This window comes from Sapajus apella, unplaced genomic scaffold (genome assembly GCF_009761245.1).
Source record: "Sapajus apella isolate SASKATOON/1434 unplaced genomic scaffold, GSC_monkey_1.0 scaffold189, whole genome shotgun sequence".
NCBI lineage: Eukaryota > Metazoa > Chordata > Mammalia > Primates > Cebidae > Sapajus > Sapajus apella.
Genome location: NW_022437129.1, coordinates 1,088,905 through 1,114,283, shown reverse-complemented (window position 1 = coordinate 1,114,283; position 25,379 = coordinate 1,088,905). Strand labels below are relative to the sequence as shown.

At 45.7% G+C, this 25,379-nt stretch overlaps 1 protein-coding gene and 1 pseudogene across 4 annotated transcripts in view; one reads left to right on the top strand and one right to left on the bottom strand.

Annotated features, from left to right (window-relative positions):
* Positions 1–25,379, bottom strand: part of TOP3A (DNA topoisomerase III alpha) — a 41,183-nt gene that overhangs the window by 7,661 nt on the left and 8,143 nt on the right. For 3 of the 4 annotated variants that reach the window (XM_032269144.1, XM_032269147.1, XM_032269145.1), the window contains exons 2-15: positions 18,122–18,181; positions 17,615–17,688; positions 16,825–16,900; positions 15,651–15,759; positions 15,164–15,307; positions 14,858–15,028; positions 14,177–14,277; positions 11,475–11,549; positions 9,084–9,166; positions 7,628–7,835; positions 6,715–6,900; positions 6,430–6,559; positions 820–933; positions 555–720 (exon numbers count right to left, since the gene is read on the bottom strand). In XM_032269144.1, the coding sequence (XP_032125035.1) occupies positions 555–720; positions 820–933; positions 6,430–6,559; positions 6,715–6,900; positions 7,628–7,835; positions 9,084–9,166; positions 11,475–11,549; positions 14,177–14,277; positions 14,858–15,028; positions 15,164–15,307; positions 15,651–15,759; positions 16,825–16,900; positions 17,615–17,688; positions 18,122–18,181 (1,697 nt within the window). The remainder of the gene's footprint in view (positions 1–554; positions 721–819; positions 934–6,429; positions 6,560–6,714; positions 6,901–7,627; positions 7,836–9,083; positions 9,167–11,474; positions 11,550–14,176; positions 14,278–14,857; positions 15,029–15,163; positions 15,308–15,650; positions 15,760–16,824; positions 16,901–17,614; positions 17,689–18,121; positions 18,182–25,379) is intronic. The other variant, XM_032269146.1, reaches the window with a different exon arrangement.
* On the top strand, positions 20,736–20,840 carry LOC116543564 (annotated as a pseudogene).

The following is a 25,379-nucleotide window of genomic DNA, read 5'->3' as shown; positions in this document are numbered from 1 at the left end:
GAAAAAGAAAAAAGAAAAACTAAAATTGCACAGGGTCCATGCATAAATTCCAGACGTATCTGTCTGCATTAAGTTTAAACTAGCTTGCCGGGCGTAGTAGCTCACGCCTATAATCTCAGTACTTTGGGAAGCCGAGGTGGGAAGATCTCTTGAGGCCAGGAGTTCAAGACTAGCCTGGGCAACATAGGAAGTAAGTGAGACTCCATCTCCATTTCTTTCTTTTCTCTCTCTTTTTTTTTTTTTAGAGAGGGAGTCTTGCTCTGTCACCCAGGCTGGAATACAGTGGCACCATCTCGGCTCACTGCAACCTTCACCTCCCAGGTTCAAGCGATTCTCCTGCCTCAGCCTCCTGAGTAGCGAGGACTACAGGCACATGCCACCACACCCGGCTAATTTTTTGTATTTTTAGTAGAGACGGGGTTTCACCATGTTAGTCAGTATGGTCTCGATCTCCTGACCTTGTGATCTGCCCACATCAGCCTTCCAAAGTGCTAAGATTACAAGTGTGAGCCACCACGCCTGGCCACCCATTTCTATTTCTTTTAAGCACTCACTTCTTTGCTTTAGCCACTGCTTCAATGAAAACCTGCTTGTATTTTTGCACTTGCTGCCTTAGAACCACAAATTTGTCCTTCTTGCCCTCACAGATCAGCTTTAGATCAGCTTCCAGTTCAGCCCGGAGGTCAGGCTTAGACATCTCATAGCCCATGGAATCATAACCTGCAGGGAAAGAGTCATGCTCAGTAAGGACCCACCTGAGACCCTCAGGGACTTGGGTGACACCACCCATTACCCACTGCAAGCTCCCTCCTCCCTTACCTTCCACAAGTCCCATGCCCAGGTGCCCAGGGAGGAACCGCTTGTCTGGGGTGAGCCCCACGTACATCCGGGCTTTGATGGTCTCAATGTGCTCCGCATGAGTGGCATCCGTACCTGGAAGCCATTTTCTGGTTATTCTGAGGTAATACAGGTAACAGCTGTACCTGGGTAGCCCACGGGCACCCTGCTCACCCCAGAACCCCTCCTTCGCCTGAACAGCCCGTATGGCTCATTCAAGAAATCACAATGGCAACCTCAACTCTCTTGCTCCCTCACACATCCCATTACTCACGATAGCTGTCAATTCCAGCTTGAAAGCTCCTTTTTAAAATCTTCCTCCCCTTGTGTCCAAGCTATAGTTGTAGCTTGTATCCCTATTTCTAGTCTCTTCCTCGACCCAAACCATATTTTAAGCTGTGGCCAGAGGGACCTTTCAAAATGTAGCTCTGCCATGAAGGAAATGCAAATTAAAATCGCAGTGAAGGCTGGGCGCATTGGCTCATGCCTGTAATCCCAGCACTTTGGGAGGCCAAGGCAGGTGGATCACCTGAGGTCAGAGTTTAAGACCAGCATGGTCGACAAGGCGAAACCCTGTCTCTATCAAAAATACAAAAATTAGGGCCGGGCGCGGTGGCTCAAGCCTGTAATCCCAGCACTTTGGGAGGCCGAGGCGGGTGGATCACGAGGTCAAGAGATCGAGACCATCCTGGTCAACATGGTGAAACCCCGTCTCTACTAAAAATACAAAAAATTAGCTGGGCATGGTGGCGCGTGCCTGTAATCCCAGCTACTCAGGAGGCTGAGGCAGGAGAATTGCCTGAACCCAGGAGACGGAGGTTGCGGTGAGCCGAGATGGCGCCATTGCACTCCAGCCTGGGTAAGAAGAACGAAACTCCGTCTCAAAAAAAAAAACAACAAAAATTAGCCGAGTGTGGCAGTGCTGAGTAGCTCGGCGAGTGTCCCAGCTACTCAGGAGGCTGAGGCAGGAGGACTGCTTGAAGCTGGGAGGCAGAAGCTGCTGGGAGGCAGAAGCTGCAGTGAGCTGAGATCGTGCCACTGCACTCCAGCCTGAGTGACCAAGTGAGACCCCATCTTTTAAAAAAAACAAAAACCACACACAATGAAATAGCAGTTCATACCTACCAGCAAAATAAAAAAAAGAGATGATACTAAGTGTTAGTAAAGATGTGAAGAAACTGGAATCCTAGGGCCTTACTGGTGGGAATGAAAAATGGTGCAACCGCTTCAGAAAAGTTTGATGGTTCCTAAAAGTGTTAGATGTAGAGACCATGTACACCAGCAATCCCACTGGTTAAGTCTACCCAAGAGAAATGAAAACACATATCCACACACAACTTGTACAAAACTGTTCAGGGCAGCATTATTTATAGCCAAAGAGTAGAAACAACTCAAGTGTCCATCAACTAGAAAATAGAAAAAGACAATGTCTATACATACAATGGAATATTATTTGGTAATACAAAGGAATGAAGTTCTGACACGTGCTACAACATAGATGAAGCTTGAAGACATCGTCCTAAGCAAAAGTTAGTTACGAAAGGCCAAACATTATATGATTCTCTTTTCTTATTTATTTTTGAGACAGTCTTGCTCTGTTGCTCAGGCTAGGGTGCAATGGTATAATTTCAGCTCACTGCAACCTTCACCTTCTGGGTTCTCCTGCCTCAGCCTCCTGAGTAGCTGGGATTACAGGCACCTGCCACCAAGCCTGGTTAATTTTTATAGTTTTAGTAGAGATAGTGTTTCACCAAGTTGGTGAAGCTGGTCTGGAACTCCTGACCTCAAGTGATCCGCCCACCTTGGCCTTCCAAAGTGCTGGGATTACAGGCGTGAGCCACTATTCCTGGCTCTTTATAGGAAATATCTAAAGTAGGCAAATCTGGCCAGGTATACCGGCTCACTCCTGTAATTACAACACTTTGAGAGGTTGAGGTAGGAGGACGGCTTGAGGCTACAAGTTCCAGACCAGACTAGGCAACATAGGAAGATCTTGTCCCTACATAAAACAAAGATGGCTTGGCTGGGCATGGTGGCTCATGCCTGTAATTCTTGCACTTTGGGAGGCCAAAGTGGGTGGATCATTTGAGGTCAGGAGTTCAAGATCAGCTTAGCTAACATACTGAAATCCCATCTCTACTAAAAATACAAATATTAGCCAGTGACATGCACCTGTAGTCCCAGCTACTCAGGAGACTGGGGAAGGAGAATCACTTGAATCTGGGAGGTGGAGGTTGCAGTGAACTGAGATCATGCCACTGTACTCCAGCCTGGGTGACAGAGTGAGACTGTCTAAAAATAAAAGCTAACAAAAAAATTAGCTGGGCATGGCAACACATGCCTGTAGTCCCAGCTACTAGGAGGCTGAGGTGGAAGGATCCCTTGAAACCAGGAATTCACAGCTGTGACTTAGCCTGGGTGACAGAGTAAGATCCTGTCTCTCTAAAAAAAATTTAGGGGCCAGGTGCCGTGGCATACGCCTGCAATCCTAGCACTTTGAGAGGCCGAGGTGGCAGATCACCTGAGGTCAGGAATTCGAGACCAGTCTGACCAACGTGGAGAAAAGCCGTCTCTACTAAAAATACAAAATTAGCTGGCCTTGGTGGCACATGCCTATAATCCCAGCTACTCGGGAGGCTGAGGCAGGAGAATCGCTTGAACGCAGGAGGCAGAGGATGTGGTGAACCAAGATTGTGCCATTGCATGCAAAATATTTTTAGTTAAAAAAAAAGGCAAATCTATTAAGTCAGAAAAATGAGTGGTTGCCTAGGGCTGGAAGGATTAGAGGGAGGGGGAAATGGGGAGTGACTGCTAAAGGGTATGGGATTTCTTTCTGAGGTGGTGAAAATGTTCTAAAACTGACTGTGGTGATAGCTGCACAACTTTGTGTATATGCTAAAAAATGTGAATTATTCATTTGAAACAGGTAAACTGGATGGTATGTGAATAAAGCTGTTAATAATCTTTTTTTTTTTTTTTTTTTTTTTTGAGACAGAGTCTTACTGTTTCCCAAGCTGGGAGGGTAGTGGTATGATCTTGGTTCACTGCAGCCTCCACCTCCTGGGTTCAAGTGATTCTCCTGCCTCAGCCTCCTGAGTAGCTGGGATTATAAGTGTCAGCCATCACACCCAGCTAATTTTAGTATTTTTAGTAGAGATGCGGTTTCACCATGTTGTCTAGGCTGGTTTTGAACTCCTGACCTCAAGTGATCCGCCCACCTAGGCCTCCCAAAGTGCTGGGATTATAGGTGTGAGACGCCACGCCCATCCTGTTAATAATCTTTTAAAAATATTATTTTGGTTTGTTTTCTTTTAGGTATACCTCTATATGGTTCCTTTACTCAGAAATCCTAGAAGTCTGGCTCATGCCTGTAATCCCAGCACTTTGGGAGGCCAAGGTGGGCGGACTGTCTGGGCTTAGGAGTTTGAGACCAGCCCGGGCAACATGGTGAAACCCCGTCTCTACTAAAATACAAAAAATTGGCCAGGCGTGGCAGCGTGATTCCGTAGTCCCAGCTACTCAGGAGGCTGAGGCAGGTAAATTGCAAGAACCCAGGAGGCGGAGGTTGCAGTGAGCCGAGATCTCGCCACTGCACTCCAGCCTGGGTGACAGAGCAAGACTCTGTCTCAAAAAAAAAAAAAAGAAATTCTAGAAGTCTCCCTGCTGGCCATGTACCAGCATCTAAGCCCCTCAGTTGGGCAAGCCAAGGCCCTGCAAAGTCAGGCTTGAATCACTTTTCCAGGTTCCCCTTCTATGGCCACCACCCCCACTCCAGCTATAGCAGGCTTTTGCTTTCCTGCTCCTGTGCCCTTCCTCAGGCCTGCCCTGCACTGGGCTGCCCTTTACTGATCCAGAAGTCTTACTATGTGGTTTTGGTGCAGCTGAAATGCTAGCCCACCCACGACATTTTCTTCCCTGTTTACTCTCTGAAGAACCCATTGCATTGTATTCAATGTGCTGGTTTGGTTTGGTTCTTCTGTTAGATTGAGAACTCAAAGAATGAGGTCTTATTCATTTGCGTCCCTGGTGCCTAGTCTATGCTCCCACTCTTGTGGACTTTTTCCTTTTTCCTTTTTTTTTTTCTTTTTTGAGACAGGGTCTTGCTCTGTTGCCCAGGCTGGAGTGCAGTGGCACAATCCCAGTTTACCTCAGCCTCTGCCTCCTGGGCTCAAGTGACCCTCCTACCTCAGCATCCCTACAGGCATGTACCTAATTTTTTGTAGAAATGGGTTTTTTTTGAGATGGAGTCCCACTCTGTTGCCCAGCCTGTAGTGCAGTGGCGTGATCTTGGCTCACTGCACCCTCCACCTTCAGGGTTCATGTGATTCTCCTCCCTCAGCCTCCCGAGTAGCCAGGATTACAGGTGCCCACCACCACGCCTGGCTAATTTTTGTAGTTTTAGTAGAGACAGGGTTTTGCCATGTTGACCAGGCTGGTGATCTCAAACTCCCTACCTCAAGTGATACACCCACTTTGGCCTCCCAAAGTGCTGGGATTATAGGCGTCAGCCATCACACCCAGCAAGTTGGGGTTTTGCCATATTGCCCAGGCTGGTCTTGAACTCCTGGGCTCAAGTGACTCATACATGTTGGCTTCCTAAAGTGCTGGGATTATAGGTGTGAGCCACCACACCTGGCCTCATACATATTTATTAAATAAATCATGATGGGTGAACCTCCACTAATTTTACCTAAACCTGCAGGGTTTCTAGATGTCCTAGTGATGGTCAAGGACTCCACGGTGGAGCACTGCTTCCTAAGTCAGAGGACTAAGAAACTCCCTTTGTGGATGAGGCAGCTGCTTATGTAACACATGCCCAGGGAGCTCTGCTTCCCCTCCACTGAGCTGTGGGTGTTTCTGGACTAGGTTTGCCAGAGAAAGCCCTTGAGAGCCTTGACAAAAACGAATGGAGGGCACAGCAGATTAGTCACAAGGACCTACCTGTAAAGGTTGAGCCATGGGACTTAATGGGAGTAACACAATTTTGGCCCAGTGTTTTAGTTTCTGATTCCTAAGCAATTATGGGAAATGCTTCAACAAAAAGCTAAGAATCCAGCCACCGATAGCTAACAGCAGTGTTCTGCCACATACATGAGGCCACTGTGAGCAGCCTGAGTAGTATGGGAGCAGGCCTGCAGAGACAGCTGCCACCCTCACCCACTGCTCCACATAGGAAGGAGGCTCAGGGCTGCCTGATGTGACACTTTAAAATGAAGACAGATTTTATGATTAGTGTCCCAAGTTTTAATAGTTGGTACCTTACATTCTATTCTTACTCAAAAGAACAATAAATCCCCATGTGGCCAAAGGGTTCTCCCAGCTGGGCCTGCAGAGTCAGGGGAAAAGCCTCTGTTGCTATGTGGATAGCAGAGTGCATGGTTTAAGAGCACTGACTGTGGAGTTATATAGACCAAGTTTTAATAACACACAGTTTGTGACCTTAGGTAAGTTTTTAACCTCTGAGCCTTATTTCAACTATAAAATGCGGATAAGGATATAGCACCTGCATTACAGAATTGTTTGAAGATGAGAGGAAATCTGTGCCTAGTACATAGTAAGTGCTTAAGAGACATGAGTTGAGAAGCCACTGACCAATGCCGTGCTTCTCCATGAGGGCAATGAGGTCGGCCTCGGTGAGCAGCTTGGGCGGGCTGGTCTCCCCATCCACCATCTCTACAGTGCTGGGCTGAAAGCGGAATCCTTGCTCGTAGACAGGGAGGATCTACAGGGAGCAGCAGGTGCAGCAGTCAGGTGATTCTATCATCACACTCAGGCAAAAAAAACCCCTCATTTCAAGGAAGATGGTCCCGCTCCACTAGAGAGCTTGGGCTGGCAGCACAACTGTCCTCCCTCTCCCTGGGCCCACCTCTTTATCACCTTGTCACTCCAGTGATCATATGGATACACGTCCAGATAGTTTCGGGCCAGAATCATGAGTCCGTGGGCCACAAAGCGTTCCTGAGCAATGTCGATCTCCACTGTGGTCTCCTGCCCCTGAGCATCCTGGGAGCAGCAAGCCAGGAAATGGCGAACAATAAACTCATACAGTCGCTGTTCATCTCCCTAGGAAGAAAAGAGGAGACTGAACTATCCCTAGAATATCACATCTCAAGGACAGGAACATCGCTGGTAGCCTTAGCCTAATGTTCTGCAGAGAACAGGCCACACTGCTTCTCAGGCTCTGCACTAACATGGAGTGCCAGGCAAACAATAAAAGAAGGAAAATAAAAAAAGACTAAGATTTCCTCAGCTTTGTGAGAAGCCTACAGATGTAAACAAGCCTAATGGCTCCTGTGTCAGCAGAGCCTGCCCCCGGCTGAGGAAATGACTGAAAGTGACAAGCAGAGCTGAGTGGGACACTCTGCAGTGATGGGGGTGGCACAACTGGGGTGGCAGCAAAGTTTCAGGAGGCAATCAAAACTGAGTCAGTCTTGGGAAGATGGATAGAACTCTCCAGTTCCAGGGACTGGAAAGGCCACAAGGCTCACGGTGGGGGTGGGGGTCTGTACAGAAGTATGCAGACGTGAGGCACCTAGGTTGCCTATGAAGTACCAGCAGGGAATCAGCAGGAGCTGATGGAGAGTGGGGACGTGGGGCTGGATTAAAACGCCCACCATGGGGAGGGGTGAAGCGGTCTTTCATGAAAGCCAGGCAGAGGAAAGTGAAATGAGAGAGATCTCAAAATCACTTGTTTCTACAATCAGAGCTCACAGAGTAAATTCAAGTCCTACTACTGACCCCCAGCACTTCCATCTGGGTTCCAGAAGGCAGCACATTCAGGAAAACCAACCTGTAAGCTGTTGGTGTATTTGGTTGGGTGAATGGGAGGGTGAGCTTGGTCAGATTTATTCCCATTGCGTGGGGTGGGACCACCCCGCTCTAGAATGCTCTGGGCAAAGGCCCCCCACCGTGGATCGGGGGTCTGCTGTTCCACCAACACCGTCAGGTTTAAGTCTCTGGGAAAAATGTTTGTTTCTGTTCGGGGATAGCTGATGTACCTAAAACCAAGGCAAACAAACAGAAAAATAAATTGTTAGGCTCACTGATTGGTCTATAAACAACTGAAAGCACCCGCTAACACCTGCAAACACTCATCTGACGTAGCCAACTCTACTGAAGGCAGTCTAGGTTACCTGATTCAGGAAAGTTGAGATGAGACGCACCCCTTCATGGGGCGAAAAGCAGCTGGCTCTCCTGCTAGGACACTCAAAGAAGCCAAAGGAGAAACAAAAGGGATAGCATAGCACAGGATAAAGGCCAGCCACCTCATAGCCTGGGGCTTGTCATCACTGGCCGCTCTGAGGGTGAGTCTGACAGACCAACCTGGATGTAGCACATGAGCTTCACTGCTCCTGACAAGTTCCACCAGCGTGTGCTTTGAGACTTTTCTTAGAGGATACAAAGAATAACACTGTCCGATAAAACTGTACTGTGAACTCCATTTGTTTTTTCTTTTTCTTTTGAGACAGTCTTGCTCTGGCGCCCAGTCTGGAGTAGAGCGGCATGACCTTGGCTTACTGCGGCCTCCGCCTCCCAAGCTCAAGTGATCCTCCTACCTCAGGCTCCTGAAGAGCTGGGACTACAAGTGTGTGGCACCATGTCTGGCTAATTTTTATTTTTTGAATTTTTTGTTGAGATAGGGTTTTGCCATGTTGCCCAGGTTGGTCTCGAATTCCTGAGCTGAAGCAATCCTCCCACCTAAGCCTCCCAAAGTGCTCGGATTTCAGGTGTAAGCCAGCATACCCAGCCTCTATTTGTAATTTTAAATTGTCAATTAGTCACTTAAGTTACTGAGATAGTTTAGATTCTATTTTCATAAAAGTCTTCAAAACTCAGTGTATATTTTATATCTACAGCACAGCCCAATTTGGACAACCTGAATTTCAACTGTTCAGTACCTGCAGGCTGGACAGCACAGTTAGAGGACCTCAGTGCTGGGGTGTGCATGACTGGGGCGGGGAGGAGTTTCACAGGCAAACAACTCTCAAAGGTGCCACCCACTGTCTGCCGCTCACCAGGGCCACAGGGAGATGGCTGGGGAGTCAAAAGTAAGATCTGAATCTACTCTCTGGGTTCTTATATAGAAAGAACTTTTCCATATCAGAAAAGAGAAGTCAAAGTCAAAATCCTGCCTCAGAGCTCAGTTGCTATCTACACAATCTGTTTTTCCCCATAAACTCTATTTCTAAAATATTTCATCCTGATAAAGATGGTTCAAATTCTACTCCCAAATCCAGAATATTTACCCTTGAGTGTAGAGCTTCTCAGCAATCCTCATGGTTTCTTTAGCATTTATTCTCAACTTTCGAGAAGCCAGTTTCTCAAGCTCCTGTAAAATGGGTGAACAGCCATGTTAGGTGTACTGCATGGGTCAGGCAGCACAACTCAAATACACAACTCATCTTCAGTCAAGTCTGGTCCCTGTCACTCTAGGTGCTTCTGTCAAACAGAGGGGAAACGACTGCCCGAGAACAATTCCTGGGCCTGCCAGGCAGAGTCAGATCTTAGTCTGGTTCTCAGACTTTAATGTGTGCAGGATTCACCTGGGAAGCAGACAGATTTGGGTCCCTGACCACTGGGGAAGCTGACAGAGCAGGGCTGGGACATAAGCTGAAATCTGCAGAGTGAGAGAGAGAGTGAGAGTGAGAATGAGAGAGTGAGAGAGGGAGAGAGAGAGAGAGAGAGAGTGTGTGTGCACGCACACACGAGTCTACATGCTAGGGTCTTAGGGTCTTGCTATCTTCGGGCTGACCTTGAACTCCTGGCCTCAAGCAATCCTCACACCTTGGTCTCCCAAAGTGCTAGGATCACAAGCGTGAGCTACCATACCCAGCCCAAAAATCCACATTTTTTTTTTGAGAGGGAGTCTCGCCCTGTGGCCCAGGCTAGAGTGCAGTGGCATGATCTCGATCCACCACAACTTCTGCCTCCTGGGTTTAAGTGATTTTCTTGCCTCAGACTCTCGAGTAGCTGTGATTGCAGGTGCCCACACCCATGCCTGGCTAATTTTTGTATTTTTAGTAGAGATGGGGTTTCACCATGTTGGCCTGGCTGGTCTCAAATTCCTGACCTCAGGGGATCTACCCACCTCAGCCTCCAATTGCTCAGATTATAGGCATGAGCCACCATCCCTGGCCAGAAATCTACACTTTTTTTTTTTTTTTGAGACAGAGTCTCACTCTGTCACCCAGGCTGGAGTACAGTGGCATATGATCTCGGCTCAATGCAACCTCTGCCTCCTGGGTTCAAGCAATTCTCCTGCCTCAGTCTCCCAAGTAACTGGGATTACAGGCATCCATCATGGCTGGCTAATTTTTTAGTAGAGACAGGGTTTCGCCATGTTGGCCAGGCAGGTCTCAAATTCCTGACCTCAGGTGATCTGCCCACCTTGGCCTCCCAAAGTGCTGGGATTACAGGCGTCAGCCACCACATCTGGCCCAGAAATCTACATTTTTTAACAAGGAGTCTAATATACTGTTCTGACACAGATAGTCTGAGAATCGCACTTTGGGAGCACCACCCAGTAAATTCTCCTGCAGGGTGAAAACCCAAGGAGGCCTCCTGGGGGATAACCAGCTGTCCTTTTCCCTAGGTGACAAGCTAACAATGCCAATGTCACACTAAAGCACAATTAACCAGTGAGGACTAAAACATGTATGCCTACTATATAAAATCAATGCATAACTTCCCCCATGCAGTCCCTTCACACACATACATATTTACTGTGGCTTACCCAAGACAAAGAATGCACTGCCCACCAGTCCCCGCATGCTTCTTAGCCTTCATGCTTGCTAGCCTGAGTGTTCTGTATGTCCAGCCTTCAGAGTGAATTCTGATAGTAATTCTTTTCCAAATTTTCCTGCTAAGTGGTAATTGGGAAGGCACACTCCCAATGTTATTTAGACTTGTGTTCTATTGGGGTGGCTCTTCCTGGAGTCAAACAATTTGAGAAGCCCTGTTCTAAAGTAGGTTCATATAGCAGATTATTTAAAGTAATATTTACACAGATTATGCAGCAACATGAACAAAATGGTTGAGTACAAGCTGTCTAACTAATTACAATGCTGTAAAAATATGCATATTAAAAAACAGGAAGAGATACCAGTAATTATGTAAGGATAGCGAAGTAGTAAGTTGTCTTTCCCTTTTTTGTTTCCCAAACCTCATACAAGGCAGTTATATTGCATCTGTTAACTTTAAAAAAAAAAAAAAAAAAAAAAGCTAAGCAGTGGTTGGGTGTGGTGGCTCATGCCTGTAATCTCAGTACTTTCGGAGGCAGAGGCTGGAGAATTACTTGAGGCCAGGAGTTTGAGAACAGCCTGGGCAACATAGTGAGATTCCATCTCTACAAAAAATTTTAAAAATATTTAGCTGGTCATGGTGGCACATGCCTGCAGTCCCAGTTACTTGGGAGGCTGAGGTGGGAGAATCACTTGAGCCCAGAAGTTTGAGTCTACAAAACAAACAAACAAACAAAAACAGTGAGGCTAAGTGTACCTTTCTCAAGTGTTTTTCTTGTGTGGCCTGCTGATGGGTAATATTTCCTTCCACTAGGCCAGAGTCTAGGCAGTAGAACCATGGCCCCAAAACGAAAATAACTGATCCCTCAGTGCCTGAAACAGCCACCCAGAACATACCACAGTGTCCAAAGCTTGAGGCCGCCACTTGCTCTTGGGCTTAGATCTGACCTCTACCACAGTTGCCATGGGATCCTAGAAAGCCAGGAAAGCAAAGACCATGTTAATTATTAGTGCATCATCTCCAAACTTCCTGCGGACAACACACGCCCATCCTTCCAAATCACTGACCAGGAGCTGAACCCACAATGACAGCCCAAGGGAGTGACCATTTAATGTTGCTTGTAGCTGACAGTATGGTGGATACAATCACTACTCTCCAGATCAGACCAAGATTGTGAAGGGCAATTTCACAAGCCTTAAGGTGCTTCCTCCAGAGCCTATGAAATCCAACGGCCTATGCATTGCCTGAATACAGTTTTCTATGTACACATGCACAGTGCTCTTTTTGTCGTTTTGTTTAAAATATAGAGATGGGGTCTTGCTATGTTGCTCAGGCTGGCCCAGAAGTCCTGGGCTCAAGCAATATTCCTGTCTTAGCCTCCAGAAGTGCTGGGATTATAAGCATGAGTCACCATGTTCGGCCCAGTGCTCCTTAAAAAAAAAAAATAGAGTTAGAAATAGGAGAAATTATACAAGCTGGAGACCTTTAATCTTAAAACCAGCTCATAATTTGTATCACCCATCATCTGTTCCTGCACCACATCCAAGTGAAGGAGTAACAGGGCAGGTCTTTTTATTATTTACTTATTTCACATTTTATTTTATTTTTATTTTTATTTTTTTTTTTGAGACGGAGTTTTTTTTTTCGCTCTTGTTACCCAGGCTGGAGTGCAATGGCGCGATCTCGGCTCACCGCAACCTCCGTCTCCTGGGTTCAGGCAATTCTCCTGCCTCAGCCTCCTGGGTAGCTGGGATTACAGGCACGCGCCACCATGCCCAGCCAATTTTTTTTGTATTTTTAGTAGAGACGGGGTTTCACCATATTGACCAGGATGGTCTCGATCTCTTGACCTCGTGATCCACCCGCCTCGGCCTCCCAAAGTGCTGGGATTACAGGCTTGAGCCACCGCGCCCGGCCTTATTTCACATTTTATTATTAAGTTGGTCTTTTTTTTTTTTTTGAGGCAGTGTCTCATTCTGTCACCCAGACTGAAGTACAGCAGCACAATCATGGCTCACTGCAGCCTCAACCTGCTGGGCTCAAGCAATTCTCTCACCTCAACCTCCCAAGTAAATGGAACTATATGCAAGTGAGGCCATGTCCAGCTATGTTTATTTTCTTTTTTGTAGAGATGGGGATTCACTATATAACCCAGGCTGGTAATCTTTTTATTTTTTTTATTTTTTGAGATGGAGTTTCGCTCTCGTTGCCCAGGCTGGAGTGTAATGGTGCCATCTCAGCTCAAAGCAACATCCGCCTACTGGCTTCAAGTGCTTCTCCTGCCTCAGCCTCCCAAACAGCTGGGATTATAGGCGCCTGCCACCATGCCCAGCTAATTTTGTATTTCTAGTAGAGATGGGGTTTCTCCATTTTGGGCAGGTTGGTCTTAAACTCCCAACCTCAGGTGATACACCCACCTCATCCTCCCAAAGTGCTGGGATTACAGGCATGAGCCACAGTGTCCGGTGGTGGTCTTTTTATTTAACAAACAATTGCGCAGTGTCACAGAGACTCCCAGTGGTCCAGGGTCAAAAGGTGGAGTGAGAGAGATATGGGGAAGGCAGCATGGTCTGCAGAAGGGTCAGGGACACACTGGAATCCAACTGTGCCCTGCCACGTACAGTCTCACATTATCTGTGGGTAAGTCACTCTTTCTTTAGCTTCCTCTTCTGGAAAATGGGGATGCTATTACTGCCTTCACAGGCATTATCAGGGTTAAACAAAACGCACATAATAAAGTGTGCTTGATCCACAGCAGGTGCTGCACAGTTATCACTCCCTTTGCCTAATTAGTAACAAATCCGCCAGTGGGCTACAGCCAAGAAGCACACATGAATGAAGCATAGAGAGCTCAGAATTTTACTTAAGCATGACTCTGTGCGGCCTCGGTGTTAAACCAAGCTGTTATGTACTAATAGGAAGTGACATTAGAAAGTAGACAACCAGCCCAAGGGCCAGGAAACATTAGGGTGAGTCCCAACTCTGCCACCAACCAGCCTATGGCCTGGGCCAGTCTTGCTCCCTTCTATGGCACATGGGTGTCCCACCTACTCCCCAACCCTCTCCTGAGTCACTCCAACCTCTGCTCAAATGTCACCCCTCCCCTCTCTGTCCCTCCAGCCTTTCTCTATCCCTTTACCTTGCTTTATTTTCTTCCTAGCTTTTATCAATATATAAAATTAACCCACTAATTTGTGACTTTCACCTCTCTACATTTCCTCATGCAACCAATAAAGAGGGGGCTGAGCCAAATGCTGTCCACTCTCTCCTGGCTCTTTAGTCCACGATCTGGACTGGTCTAGTGGATCCTTGCTAATTTCTGGTGACAGTATATGCTGCAAGGTAGGATTTCAACTATACATTTCTCAAAATTTCTGATTTTATCTAAAAATAATGCAGATCCTTCCCTTCTTGTAGTGCTGTTTTCATGGGGTACTAGTCTTATTGGTCCCCAAAAAGTGGTCCCCCCTGAGATGCAAACTTAAAGCTAAATTCCAATGGGAGAATGTGACAGGATCGCCTCTGCCAACAGATGGGGAGTGGCTTGGGAGGTGTGCAGAATGTTTCCTAGATCATCAGGGTCTGAGGGACATCTTACCTCCATACACAACTGATAGAGAACTAGGCACGCCGTGTGGTTAAAGAGTCGATGCCTTTTCCAGTTGAATTCTACGATACCATCTTTGTGGTCATGAGTTACTGTATTAAGGAGAGACAAACAGAAAGGCTGTGTCTCAGAAAAGCCACATGATATGACAGATAGAAGGTATATTATGGTGAAAGTCAAAGGAATATCGAATAGGGAAGAGTTTCTGGATAAGAAATGGAACTTTAAGTGGATTGTAATGGGCCTGGGTGGACGACAGCAAGACTAGAATAAATCACATCTTTATCATTGCTGTTTTTTTTTTTGAGACGGAGTTTCACTCTGTCACCCAGGCCGGAGTGCAATGGTGCGATCTTGGCTCACTGCAACCTCCGCCTCCCAGGTTCAAGCAAATCTCCTGCCTCAGCCTCCTGAGTAGCTGAGATTATAGGCGCATGCTACCATGCCCAGCTAATTTTAGTATTTTTAGTAGAGATGGGGTTTCACCATGTTGTCCAGGCTGGTTTTGAACTCCTGACCTCAAGTGATCCGCCCGCTTCAGCCTCCCAAAGTGCTGGGATTACAGGTTTGAGTCACTGCGCCTGGCCTAGTATTGCTATTAAATGCTCACAGTCCCCCACCTTAATATTGGGCCCATAGGTCCCAGGCCATAACCCTTACTCCAGGCCCTACCTTTAATTCTGTGGAAGATTTCTGGTACAAAAGCCTGAATGGCTTTGAACCGCTCCACCACAAAGCCAAGTGTGGGGAACTGGCAGCTGCCATAACTGATAAGCTGCTCTGCCAGCACCTCAGGAAAAATCTTCTGAAGCCGCAGGGTCTGGAACCTAGTAAAGGCAGCTCCTAGAGAGTGAAGAAAGGAGACAATTATGGATGATGAGAGGCCAGGGCTGGCTGAACACACCTACATCGAGCCCATTTTTAGTCCCATAACACAGCATTAACATGGTCGTAAGAGGGGTCCGCCAAGCTCCTCACCGATCCTCAGGTCCAGCTCCTGCCTCACATCCACAGCATCGCTCACCCTCTGATCAGGCTCGGTCAGGTTTTCACAGGCTGTCCTGACAGCATGGGGTGTAATCTCAGAGAATCTGGCTCGCAACACCTGCAGACTGGGCTTTACTGCAGAACACAAGGCGTTACCAAGGTCAAAGTCAAATCACACTGCCCTCCATCATACAGGGCTCACTTTTCTTAAACTACCTTGAAATAAAGGTAAACCAGTTCAAGTAGCCGTGAGGTGCCCAATTTACCTATTAGGTTAAATCAATGGTATACGGTGATAAGGAGGAAATAACACCATAACCTTTAAACTGAGTGTGTCATCAGAAATAGTGATGGACTCACAGACTGGGAGGGAGAGTATCTGCAGAGGAACGCATCCACGGCCCACTTGCACATACAAAGGAGAACACTCTATTTATGGAATTCTAAAGTAGAGAAAGTCAGCAGCAGCAGCACTTACCAGCCTTACATACATGGATAATCTCAAAGCCAATGTTTTCACCTTCTCTATCACAGTCAGTCCAGATCACCAAAGCCTGGCACTGGCGAGTCTCTCGCTCCAGAGTTTTCTGAAGTTCATAGTGGAATAAGAGTGGTGAGAACAGAATTACGGAACAGTGGCTTGACACCTCTATGCTAAGGGGATCTGACTGAAGGTTAATGCTGTTCTTGGAGTATGCCAACTTGGTGAGGGAAAGAGATCAGAGAAAACCGCTCTCATTGGTGCTAATGGTGACAGAACTCCTCAGAAGCATAAATGAACTTCTAGAATAGAGGATTTAATATAATTTCCCCAATATGACAAAACCTAAAATTCAGCTCTAACACACACACACACACACACACACACACACACACACACACACACAGACACACAGACACACACACACCCTTGAGAGGTTTTGATTATGACCTAAAGAAAATGAATCTCAATTGAGTTTCATCCAATGGATTCTCAGTTCTCAATAAATTAACTATGTATGCCCTGACTGCTTGACAACTGGTAATTTACTGTCAAACAGGTATTTATACTTTGTAGCCTCTTCCATCTAACGAGGGGGGAGATGGAGGCTACACTAATAATTTACAATACTTATTCCTAGGATCATTTTTTGAGATGGGAGTCTCACTTTCTCATCAGGCTGGAGTGTAGTGGTGCAATCACAGCCCACTGCAGCCTTGACTTCCTGCCTCCTGGGCTCATGTAATCCTCTTTCATCAGCCTTACTAGAGCTGGGACTATAGGCGTACATCACCATGCTTGGTTAATTTTTTTTTTTCTTTTTTTTTGGAGAGATGGGGTCTCACTATGTTGCCAAGGCTTGTCTCAAACTCCTGGGGTTCATGTGATCCTGGCTTGGCCCCACAAAGTGCTGGGATTACAGGCATGAACCACCATGTCCAGCCCTTATGCCTAGGATTTAAACAACTACTATTCATAAAAAAAATGCTTACTTCAGTTCCTTGGCCACTTAGCCATATTTATACAATGAGTGGAAACTAGCTTTTTAAATAATGGTAGTAAGTTTGGTGGAAAACCTTATCTCCAAATGCCAATTTATTAAAAATACAGAAATCACTCCATTTGACTCTTTGTAGTTGTTCAGTGCCATATGTCTTCCAAAAGACCTTACCTTGATGTCAACAAAATTCTCTGGGCAGTACTTTTCAATTTCCGCTTCAAAGAGGACAAGAGGGTTGCAGCTCTGCCTAGAAATGAAAACAGAGTCCCAACTCAGTACATGATGGACAGCCCTCGAACCTAATGACAGCAAACTGTTCCAATGGGCTCATGGTGGATCCCCAATAAAAAAGGTCCCGGGGAATTGAAATAAGGCTATGACCCTCTGCATAACACACTGTCCACTTCTCCATGAGTGTGAACAGGACTGAGAAGATGGCATTCTAGAGTCCTTTCACAGGTAAATGCAATGGCTGCATGAAAAAGGTCTGGTAATTTTGAGGAAACACCAAAAGTAACTGCTTAAAGATGTAATAAAAATTCACAATGGATCAGATAATCCTAGGTCATCTTAGTATTATAAATTACCAAGGCACAGTGGCTCACGCCTGTAATCCTAGCACTTTGGGAGGCCAAGGCAGGGTTTGAGACCAGCCTGGGCAACATAGTGAAACTCCATCTCTACTACAATAGAAAAAATTAGCTGGGTGTGGTGGCACACAGCTGTGGTGCCAGTTACTTGGGAAACTGAGGCACAAGACTCACTTTTACACAGGAGACAGAGGCTGCAGTGAGACAAGATTGGGCCACTGCACTCTAGCCTGTAGCTTGGGCAACAGAGCAAGACTCTGTCCCCTCCCCGCCCCCAAAATTACCCAGTAAGATCAACATGTCTCAAAATTCCTGTGCAATTTCACAACTTACTATAATCTGAAAGTCCTTCCCTTGAGAATTGTACTGACCATTTTCGAAACTGCATCTGGAAATCATGAGCCAGTAAATGTCCAGAAACCGAAGTCATTACCATGGTAACATTCTGAATAATGACGAAATTCAAAATTCAGTTAGTCTTTTTGCAGTTATATTTTGCCAAGTCATTCAAATGAGAGGGAGGAACTTCTATTAAAGACACTTAAAAAAAACAAACAAACATTGGGAAGGAACAAACATAAATATAGCTCTTCAAAGCCAAAAGCCATAGGAATACAATCATCTTTCTAATTCTAGTACCATGACACCTTTTGTATCACTTAAATTTTCCTCAAATTATTGTATATTAGCTTTTTTTTTGTAATAAAGAGCTGAAATGAGACCATATTTTATTAAAAAGAGACTTCCTCATAAATTATAAAGTGATCACCTATAACCAGTTACCTTTAAGTTAAAAATTGTTATTCTTAAGACAGTGACACATTATATATGACTATGCTACTTTCTCTTGCTTATGTTAGAAATATTTAAGCACCTACCTGGCCGTACAGGTGATAATCAAATTCATAGATCTTATTGAATTTTGAAAGTCCTTCTCTCTATAAAACAAAAATAAGTAAAAAATATAAATTACATATTTAAAACAATGGATTCCTCAGCATAAAGATCAGCAAAACTCCAGCAAGTGGGGATATTAAAACTGTGATACTCTTTCCAATAGATAAAAACCAGGCAGCTTGACAAGGTAGCTCACGCCTGTAATCTCAGCACTTTTGGAAGACTGAGGCGAGGATCCTTTGAGGCTAAAAGTTCGAGACCACCCTGGGCAACATAGTGAGACCCCATTTCTGCAAAAACAAAAATAAAAGAACTGGAATCCAGTCTACAAAGCACTTTTTCAGCCATGATTATGGACGAACAAGACCCTCTCTGAGTAGATTCCACCTTTTCCCACCAAGGCATTAAAAGCAGTAATGCCTGTGAGTTTTATATCAACACTAAATGGAAGACAAGAGAAGAGCTGAGTAGGAACTGGGGAAACATTGAAGAGCAAAGAAGGATGAGTACTGGAAGTTTCTCCCTTAGCCGCAAAAAAACAATTTTTATATGTGTAACACTGAATGAGGCCTTTGTTGAGGCATAATGGCAATTCCCCCCTTTTCTTTTTTTTTTTTTTTTTGAGACAGAGTCTCACTCTGTCACCCAGGCTGGAGTGTAATGATGCAATCCTGGTGCACCACAAACTCCATCTCCAGGATTCAAGTGATTCTCCTACCTCAGCCTCCCGAGTAGCTGGAATCACAGGTGCCTGTCACCATGCCCAACTGATGCTTTTTTTGAGACAGAGTCTCACTCTGTCAACCAGGCTGGAGTGCAGTGGCACGATCTTGGCTCACTGCAACCTCCGCCTCCCAGGTTCAAGTGATTCTCCTGCCTCAGCCACCTCCTGAGTAGCTGGAACTACAGGCGCGCACCACCACACCTGACTAAGTTTTTACATTTTTTAGTAGAGATGGGGTTTCACCATGTTGGCCAGGATGGTCTCAATCTCCCGACCTTGTGATCTGCCCGTCTTGGCCTCCCAAAGTGCTGGGATTACAGGCATGAGCCACCATGCCTGGCCCTAATTGTTGTATTTTTAGTAGAGACGTGGCTTTGCCATGTTGGCCAGGCTGGTCTCAAACTTCTGACCTCAAGTGACCTGCGTGCCAAGGCCTCCCAAAGTGCTGGGACTACAGGCGTGAGCCACCATGCCCAGGTGGTCATACAAAAAAAATTTTTTTTTGAGATGGAGTCTCACACTGTTGTCCAGGCTAGAGTGCAGTGGCATGATCTTGGCTCACTGCAACCTCAGCCTACTAATTTCAAGCAATTCTCCTGCCTTGGTATCTCAAGTAGTTAGGATTACAGGCGCTCGGCACCATGCCTGACTAATTTTTTTTTTTTTTTTGAGACGGAGTTTCGCTCTTGTTACCCAGGCTGGAGTGCAATGGCACAATCTCGGCTCACTGCAACCTCCGCCTCCTGGGTTCAGGCAATTCTCCTGCCTCAGCCTCCTGAGTAGCTGGGATTACAGGCACGCACCACCATGCCCAGCTAATTTTTTGTATTTTTAGTAGAGATGGGGTTTCACCATGTTGACCAGGATGGTCTTGATCTCTTGACCTCGTGATCCACCTGCCTCGGCCTCCCAAAGTGCTGGGATTACAGGCGTGAGCCACCGCGCCCGGCCTTTTTTTTTTTTTTATATTTTAAGTAGAGAAGGGGTTTCATTATGTTAGCCAGGCCGGTCCCAAGCTCTTGACCTCGTGATTGCCCACCTTGACCTCCCAAAGTGCTGGGATTACAGGCGTGAGCCACCACACTTGGCCATAATGGCAATTCTTAAGAAAGAAATCCTTTTTTTTATCTGTCAATAAGAGTTCATCTTTTTCCAACAAAAGTAAATCCCCTCTACAAATTCCATTTGCTAGTTAAGCTTTTTCAGTAACAGAGAATAGAAAAATCATCTAATCTAATGGTTTCTGAATTCTTTTTAAGAAAGCACTGTAGCCTTCTCAAATTCTGATAAGGACTCTGATAAGTAACAAGATGGAAGTACTGTGGCTGCAACAAGGCTGATTCCTGCTAATCCAACCTCTCCCAGTCCAGCCCTAAGTGACTCTTGAGAACACAGTATGTTCCCAATGGTCTAACCCTCTACGGATACTTGTCTAATAACTTGTCTGAGACCGCAGGTCCAGGGCTCTCCCAAGACAGCCTGTTCTACTAATAGACAGTCTTGACAACTTAAAATGTTTTTCCTGGCCAGGCGCAGTGGCTCACACCTGTAATCTGAACACTTTGGGAAACCAAGGCGAGTGGATCACTTGAGCCCAGGAGTTCAAAACTAGCCTGGGTAATATGGAAAAACCTATCTCAAAATAAGTAAATAAATAAATAAAAAATAGCTGGGTGTGGTGGCACGTGCCTGTGATCCCAGCTACTAAGGAAGCATGAAACTGCGGAGGTTGAGGCTGCAGTGAGCCATAATCGTGCCACTGCACACTAGCCTGGGTGAGACTCCGTCTCAAAAAATAAAATAAATCCCTCCCATTCCCTGTCCCTGCGCTGGGCCCCATGGGGGAGACAAAAAAAAATTAAAAATAAATAAAGACTATACTTTCAGGGATCATTTCTATAGTTTATTACTAGGGAAGTTTCTCTGAACGTGTACAGCACAGAATGGGAAAAAATTTTTGCAATCTACCCATCTGACAAAGGACTAATATCCAGAATCTACAAAGAACTAAAACAGATTTACAAGAAAAAAACAAGCCCATGCAAAACTGGGCGAAGGATACAAACAGACACTTTACAAAACAAGACATAAATGAGTCCAACAAACATGAAAAAATGCTCATCATCACGGGTCATTAGAGAGATGCAAATCAAAACTACACTGAGATACCATCTCATGCCATTTAGAATGGCGATCATTGATGCTGGAGAGGATGTAGAGAAATAGGAGCACTTTTACACTGTTGGTGGGAGTGTAAATTAGTTCAACCATTGTGGGAGACAGTGTGGTGATTCCTAAAGGACCTAGAAATAGAAATTCCATTTGGCCCAGCAATCCCATTACTGGGTATATATCCAAAGGATTATAAATCATTCTATTATAAGGACACATGCACAAGAATGTTCATTGCAGCACTGTTGACAATAGCAAAGATTTGGAACCAACCCAAATGCCCATCAATGATAGACTAGACAGAGAAAATGTGGCACATATACACCATGGACTACTATGCAGCCATAAAAACGATGGGTTCATGTCCTTTGTAGGGACATGGATGAACCTGGAAACCATCATTCTCAGCAAACTGACACAAGAACAGAAAATCAAACACTGCATCTTCTCACTCATAGGTGGGTGTTGAACAATGAGAACACATGGACACAGGGAGGGGAGCATCACACACTGGGGTCGTGGTGGGGGATGAGGGGGAAGGACAGCAGGGGGTGGGTAGTTAGGGAGGTATAACATGGGGAGAAATGTCAGACATAGGTGATGGGGAGGAAGACAGCAAACCACATTGCCATGTATGTACCTATGCAACAATCTTGCATGTTCTTCACATGTACCCCAAACCCTAAAATGCAATAAATATATATATATATAAAATACATACATACACACATAAGGCTGGGTGCAGCGGCTCATACCTACAATCCCAGCACTTTGGGAGACCAAGGTTGGTGGATCACGAGGTCCAGAGATCTAGACCATCCTGGCTAACACAGTGAAACCCCGCCTCTACTACAAATACAAAAAATTAGCCAGGTGTGGTGTCACATTGCAGCTACTTGGGACGCTGAGGCAGGAGAATCGCTTGAATCCAAGAGGCAGAGGCTGCAGTGAGCCAAGATGGCTCCACTGCACTCTTACCTGGGCGACAGAGCGAGACATTGTCTCAAAAAAATAAATAGGTTGGGTGCAGTGGCTCACACCTGTAATCCCAGCACTTTGGGAGGCCAAGGTGGGCAGATCACGAGGTCAGGAGTTCAATACCAGCCTGGCCAACAGAATGAAACCCCGTCTCTACTAAAAATACAAAAATTAGCCGGGCATGATGGTGTATGTCTGTAGTCCCAGCTACTTGGGAGTCTGAGGCAGAAGAATCGCTTGAACCCAGGAGGCAGAGGTTGCAGTGAGCCAAGATTAAGCCACTGCACTCCAGCATGGGCAACAGAGTTGAGACTTCGTCTCAAAAATGACAACAACAACAACAACCATAAATAAATAAAATAAAATGTTTATCCTGATATTTCTTTCTTTCTTTCTTTCTTTTTTGAGACAGGTTTGCTCTTGTTGCCCGGGCTAAAGTGCAGTGGTGTGATCCTGGCTCACTACAACCTCTGCCCATGGGGTTCAAGCAATTCTCCTGCCTCAGCCTCCCACATAGCTGAGATTACAGGTGCCCCTCACCATACCTGGCTATTCTGTATTTTTTTGGTAGAGACGGGGTTTCAACATGTTGGCCAGGCTGGTTTCAAACTCCCGACCTCAAGAGATCCACCTCCCTTGGCCTCTTAAAGTACTAGGATTATAGTCATGAGCCATGCACAGCGCCCGGCCGCCTGGCTGACTTTTATATTTTTTTTCTAGAGAAGGAGTCTCACTATGTTGCCCAGGCTGGTCTCAAATTCGTGGGCTTACGTGATCCTCCTGCTTTAGCCTCCGAAAGTGCTGGGACTACAAGAATAAGCCACTGTGCCCAGCCTCTCTATATATTAGATCTCTAATAATTTTTTTTTTTTTTTTTTTGAGACGGAGTTTCGCTCTTGTTACCCAGGCTGGAGTGCAATGGCGCGATCTTGGCTCACCGCAACCTCCGCCTCCTGGGTTCAGGCAATTCTCCTGCCTCAGCCTCCTGAGTAGCTGGGATTACAGGCACGCGCCACCATGCCCAGCTGAATTTTTGTAGTTTTAGTAGAGATGGGGTTTCACCATGTTGACCAGGATGGTCTCGATCTCTTGACCTTGTGATCCACCCGCCTCGGCCTCCCAAAGTGCTGGGATTACAGGCTTGAGCCACCGCGCCTGGCCACTAGATCTCTAATAATTTATCATGAGGAAGTATAATTTACTTTACCATTCCATTACTAGATACTTGTTATTTCCAATGTTTCACTGTCATAAAGTGGAAGGACCATCACTTGATTCTGATTTCTGTGCGTCTCTAAGTCCTAACTCCTCTATCAGAACTTACGTCCCTTAAAGGCAGGGCATGGTGGCTCATGCCTGTAATCCCAACACTTTGGAAGGCCCAGGCACGTGGATCATCTGATGTCAGGAGTTCAAGACCAGCCTGGCGAACATGGGGAAACACTGTCTCAACTAAAAATGCAAAAAAATTAGCTGGGCGTGATGGCGGGTGCCTGTAATCCCAGCTACTTGGGAGGCTGAGGCAGGAGAATCACTTGAACCCAGGATGCAGAGGTTGCACTGAGCTGAGATTGTGCCATTGCACTCCAGCCTGGGCAACAAGGACAAAATTCCATTAAAAAAAAAGAGGCCGGACTGTGTCATTCAATGTATATTTACCATGTGATTTCTATAGAGTAGATTGTTTCAGGGATAAATAAATAAATGATAAATAAATGCCTGGGATGGTTCGCTTGAGACTAGGAGTTCCAGACCAATATGTACAAGGGTGAAACCCTGTTTCTACAAAAAAACAAAACAAAACAAAACAAACAAACAAAAAAACCCTGGTGTGTGGTGGTGTGGTGACATGCGCCTGTAGTCCCAGCTACTCAGGAGGCTGAGATAGGAGGACTGCTTGAGCCCTGGGAGATGGAGGTTACGGTAAGCTGAAATCATGCCACTGCACCCCAGCCTGTGTGACAGAGAAAGACCTTGTCTCAAAAATAAAATAGGCTGGGAGTGGTGGTTCACGCCTGTAATCCCAGCACTTTGGAAGGCCAAGGCAGAAGGATCACCTGAGGTCAGGAGATCGAGACCAGCCTGACCAACTTGGTGAAACCCCATCTTTACTAAAAATACAAAAATTAGCTGAGTGTGGTGGCATGTGCTTATAACTCTAGCTACTCAGGAAGTTGAGGCACGAGAATGGCTTGAGTCCAGGAGACAGAGGCTGCAGTAAGCTGAGATTGTGTCACTGCACTCCAGCCTAGGTGAAAAAGTAAATCTCTTATCTCCAAAAAACTTATTCCAGGAATAAGTACCCAAATTGCAAAACTATAATGGGCTTTTACCTTTTAAACTGATTGCTTCTATCATTGCCTTCCTCTCCAATCCCTCTGCTCCTACTCAAACCTACTTGGAATTTAAGGTCCTGACCTTTCACATGGAGGGCTACATCTCTAACCTTTTACTCTTCAAACCCTCTACTGCCAGACTGACTTTATGAAATACAAATATGAGCCAGGTGTGGCTCACACCTGTAATCCCAGGATTACAAGGAGGCTGAGGCGGGCTAATCAGTTGAGGTCAGGGGTTTGAGACCAGCCTGGTCAACATGGTGAAACCCCATCTCTATTAAAAATACAAAAAATTAGCCAGGTGTGGCAGTGCATGCCTGTAATCCCAGCTACTCAGGAAGCTGAGCCAGGAGAATTGCTTGAACCTGGGAGGCAGATGTTGCAGTTAGCCAAGATCATGCCATTGCACTTCAGCCTGGGTGACAGGGCAAGACTCCATGTCAAAAAAACAAAAATAAAAGCCACACACACACACAAATGACCCCATTATGCCCTAACTTAAAAAACCTACATAGCTCATCTCAATTGATGCAGAAAAAGCGTTTGACCAAAATTAAAAACCCTTCATGATAAAAACACAACAAACTAGGAATAAAAAGGAACTTCTTTGATGTGATAAAGGACATTTACTAAAAACCTATACCCAACATCACACTTGAGGGTGAAAGACTGAAAGCTTTTTCTTTAAGATCAGAAACAACACAGGAATACCTGTTTTTGCCCTTGCTATTCAACACTGTAGTAAAAGCTCTGGCCAGAACAATTAGTCAAGAAAAAGAAATAAAAAATGTTCAAGTTGGAAAGAAAGAATTAAAACTATCTCTATTCATAGAACGTGATATTTTTTCTTTTTTTTTTGAGGTCTCGCTCCGTCACCCAGGCTGGAGTGAAGTGGCACAATCTCCGCCTCCCAGGTTCAGGTGATTCTCCTGCCTCAGCCTTCTGAGTAGTAAGGAATACTGGCATGTGCCACCATACCCAGCTAATTTTTGTATTTTTAGTAGAGAAGGGGTTTCATCATGTTGG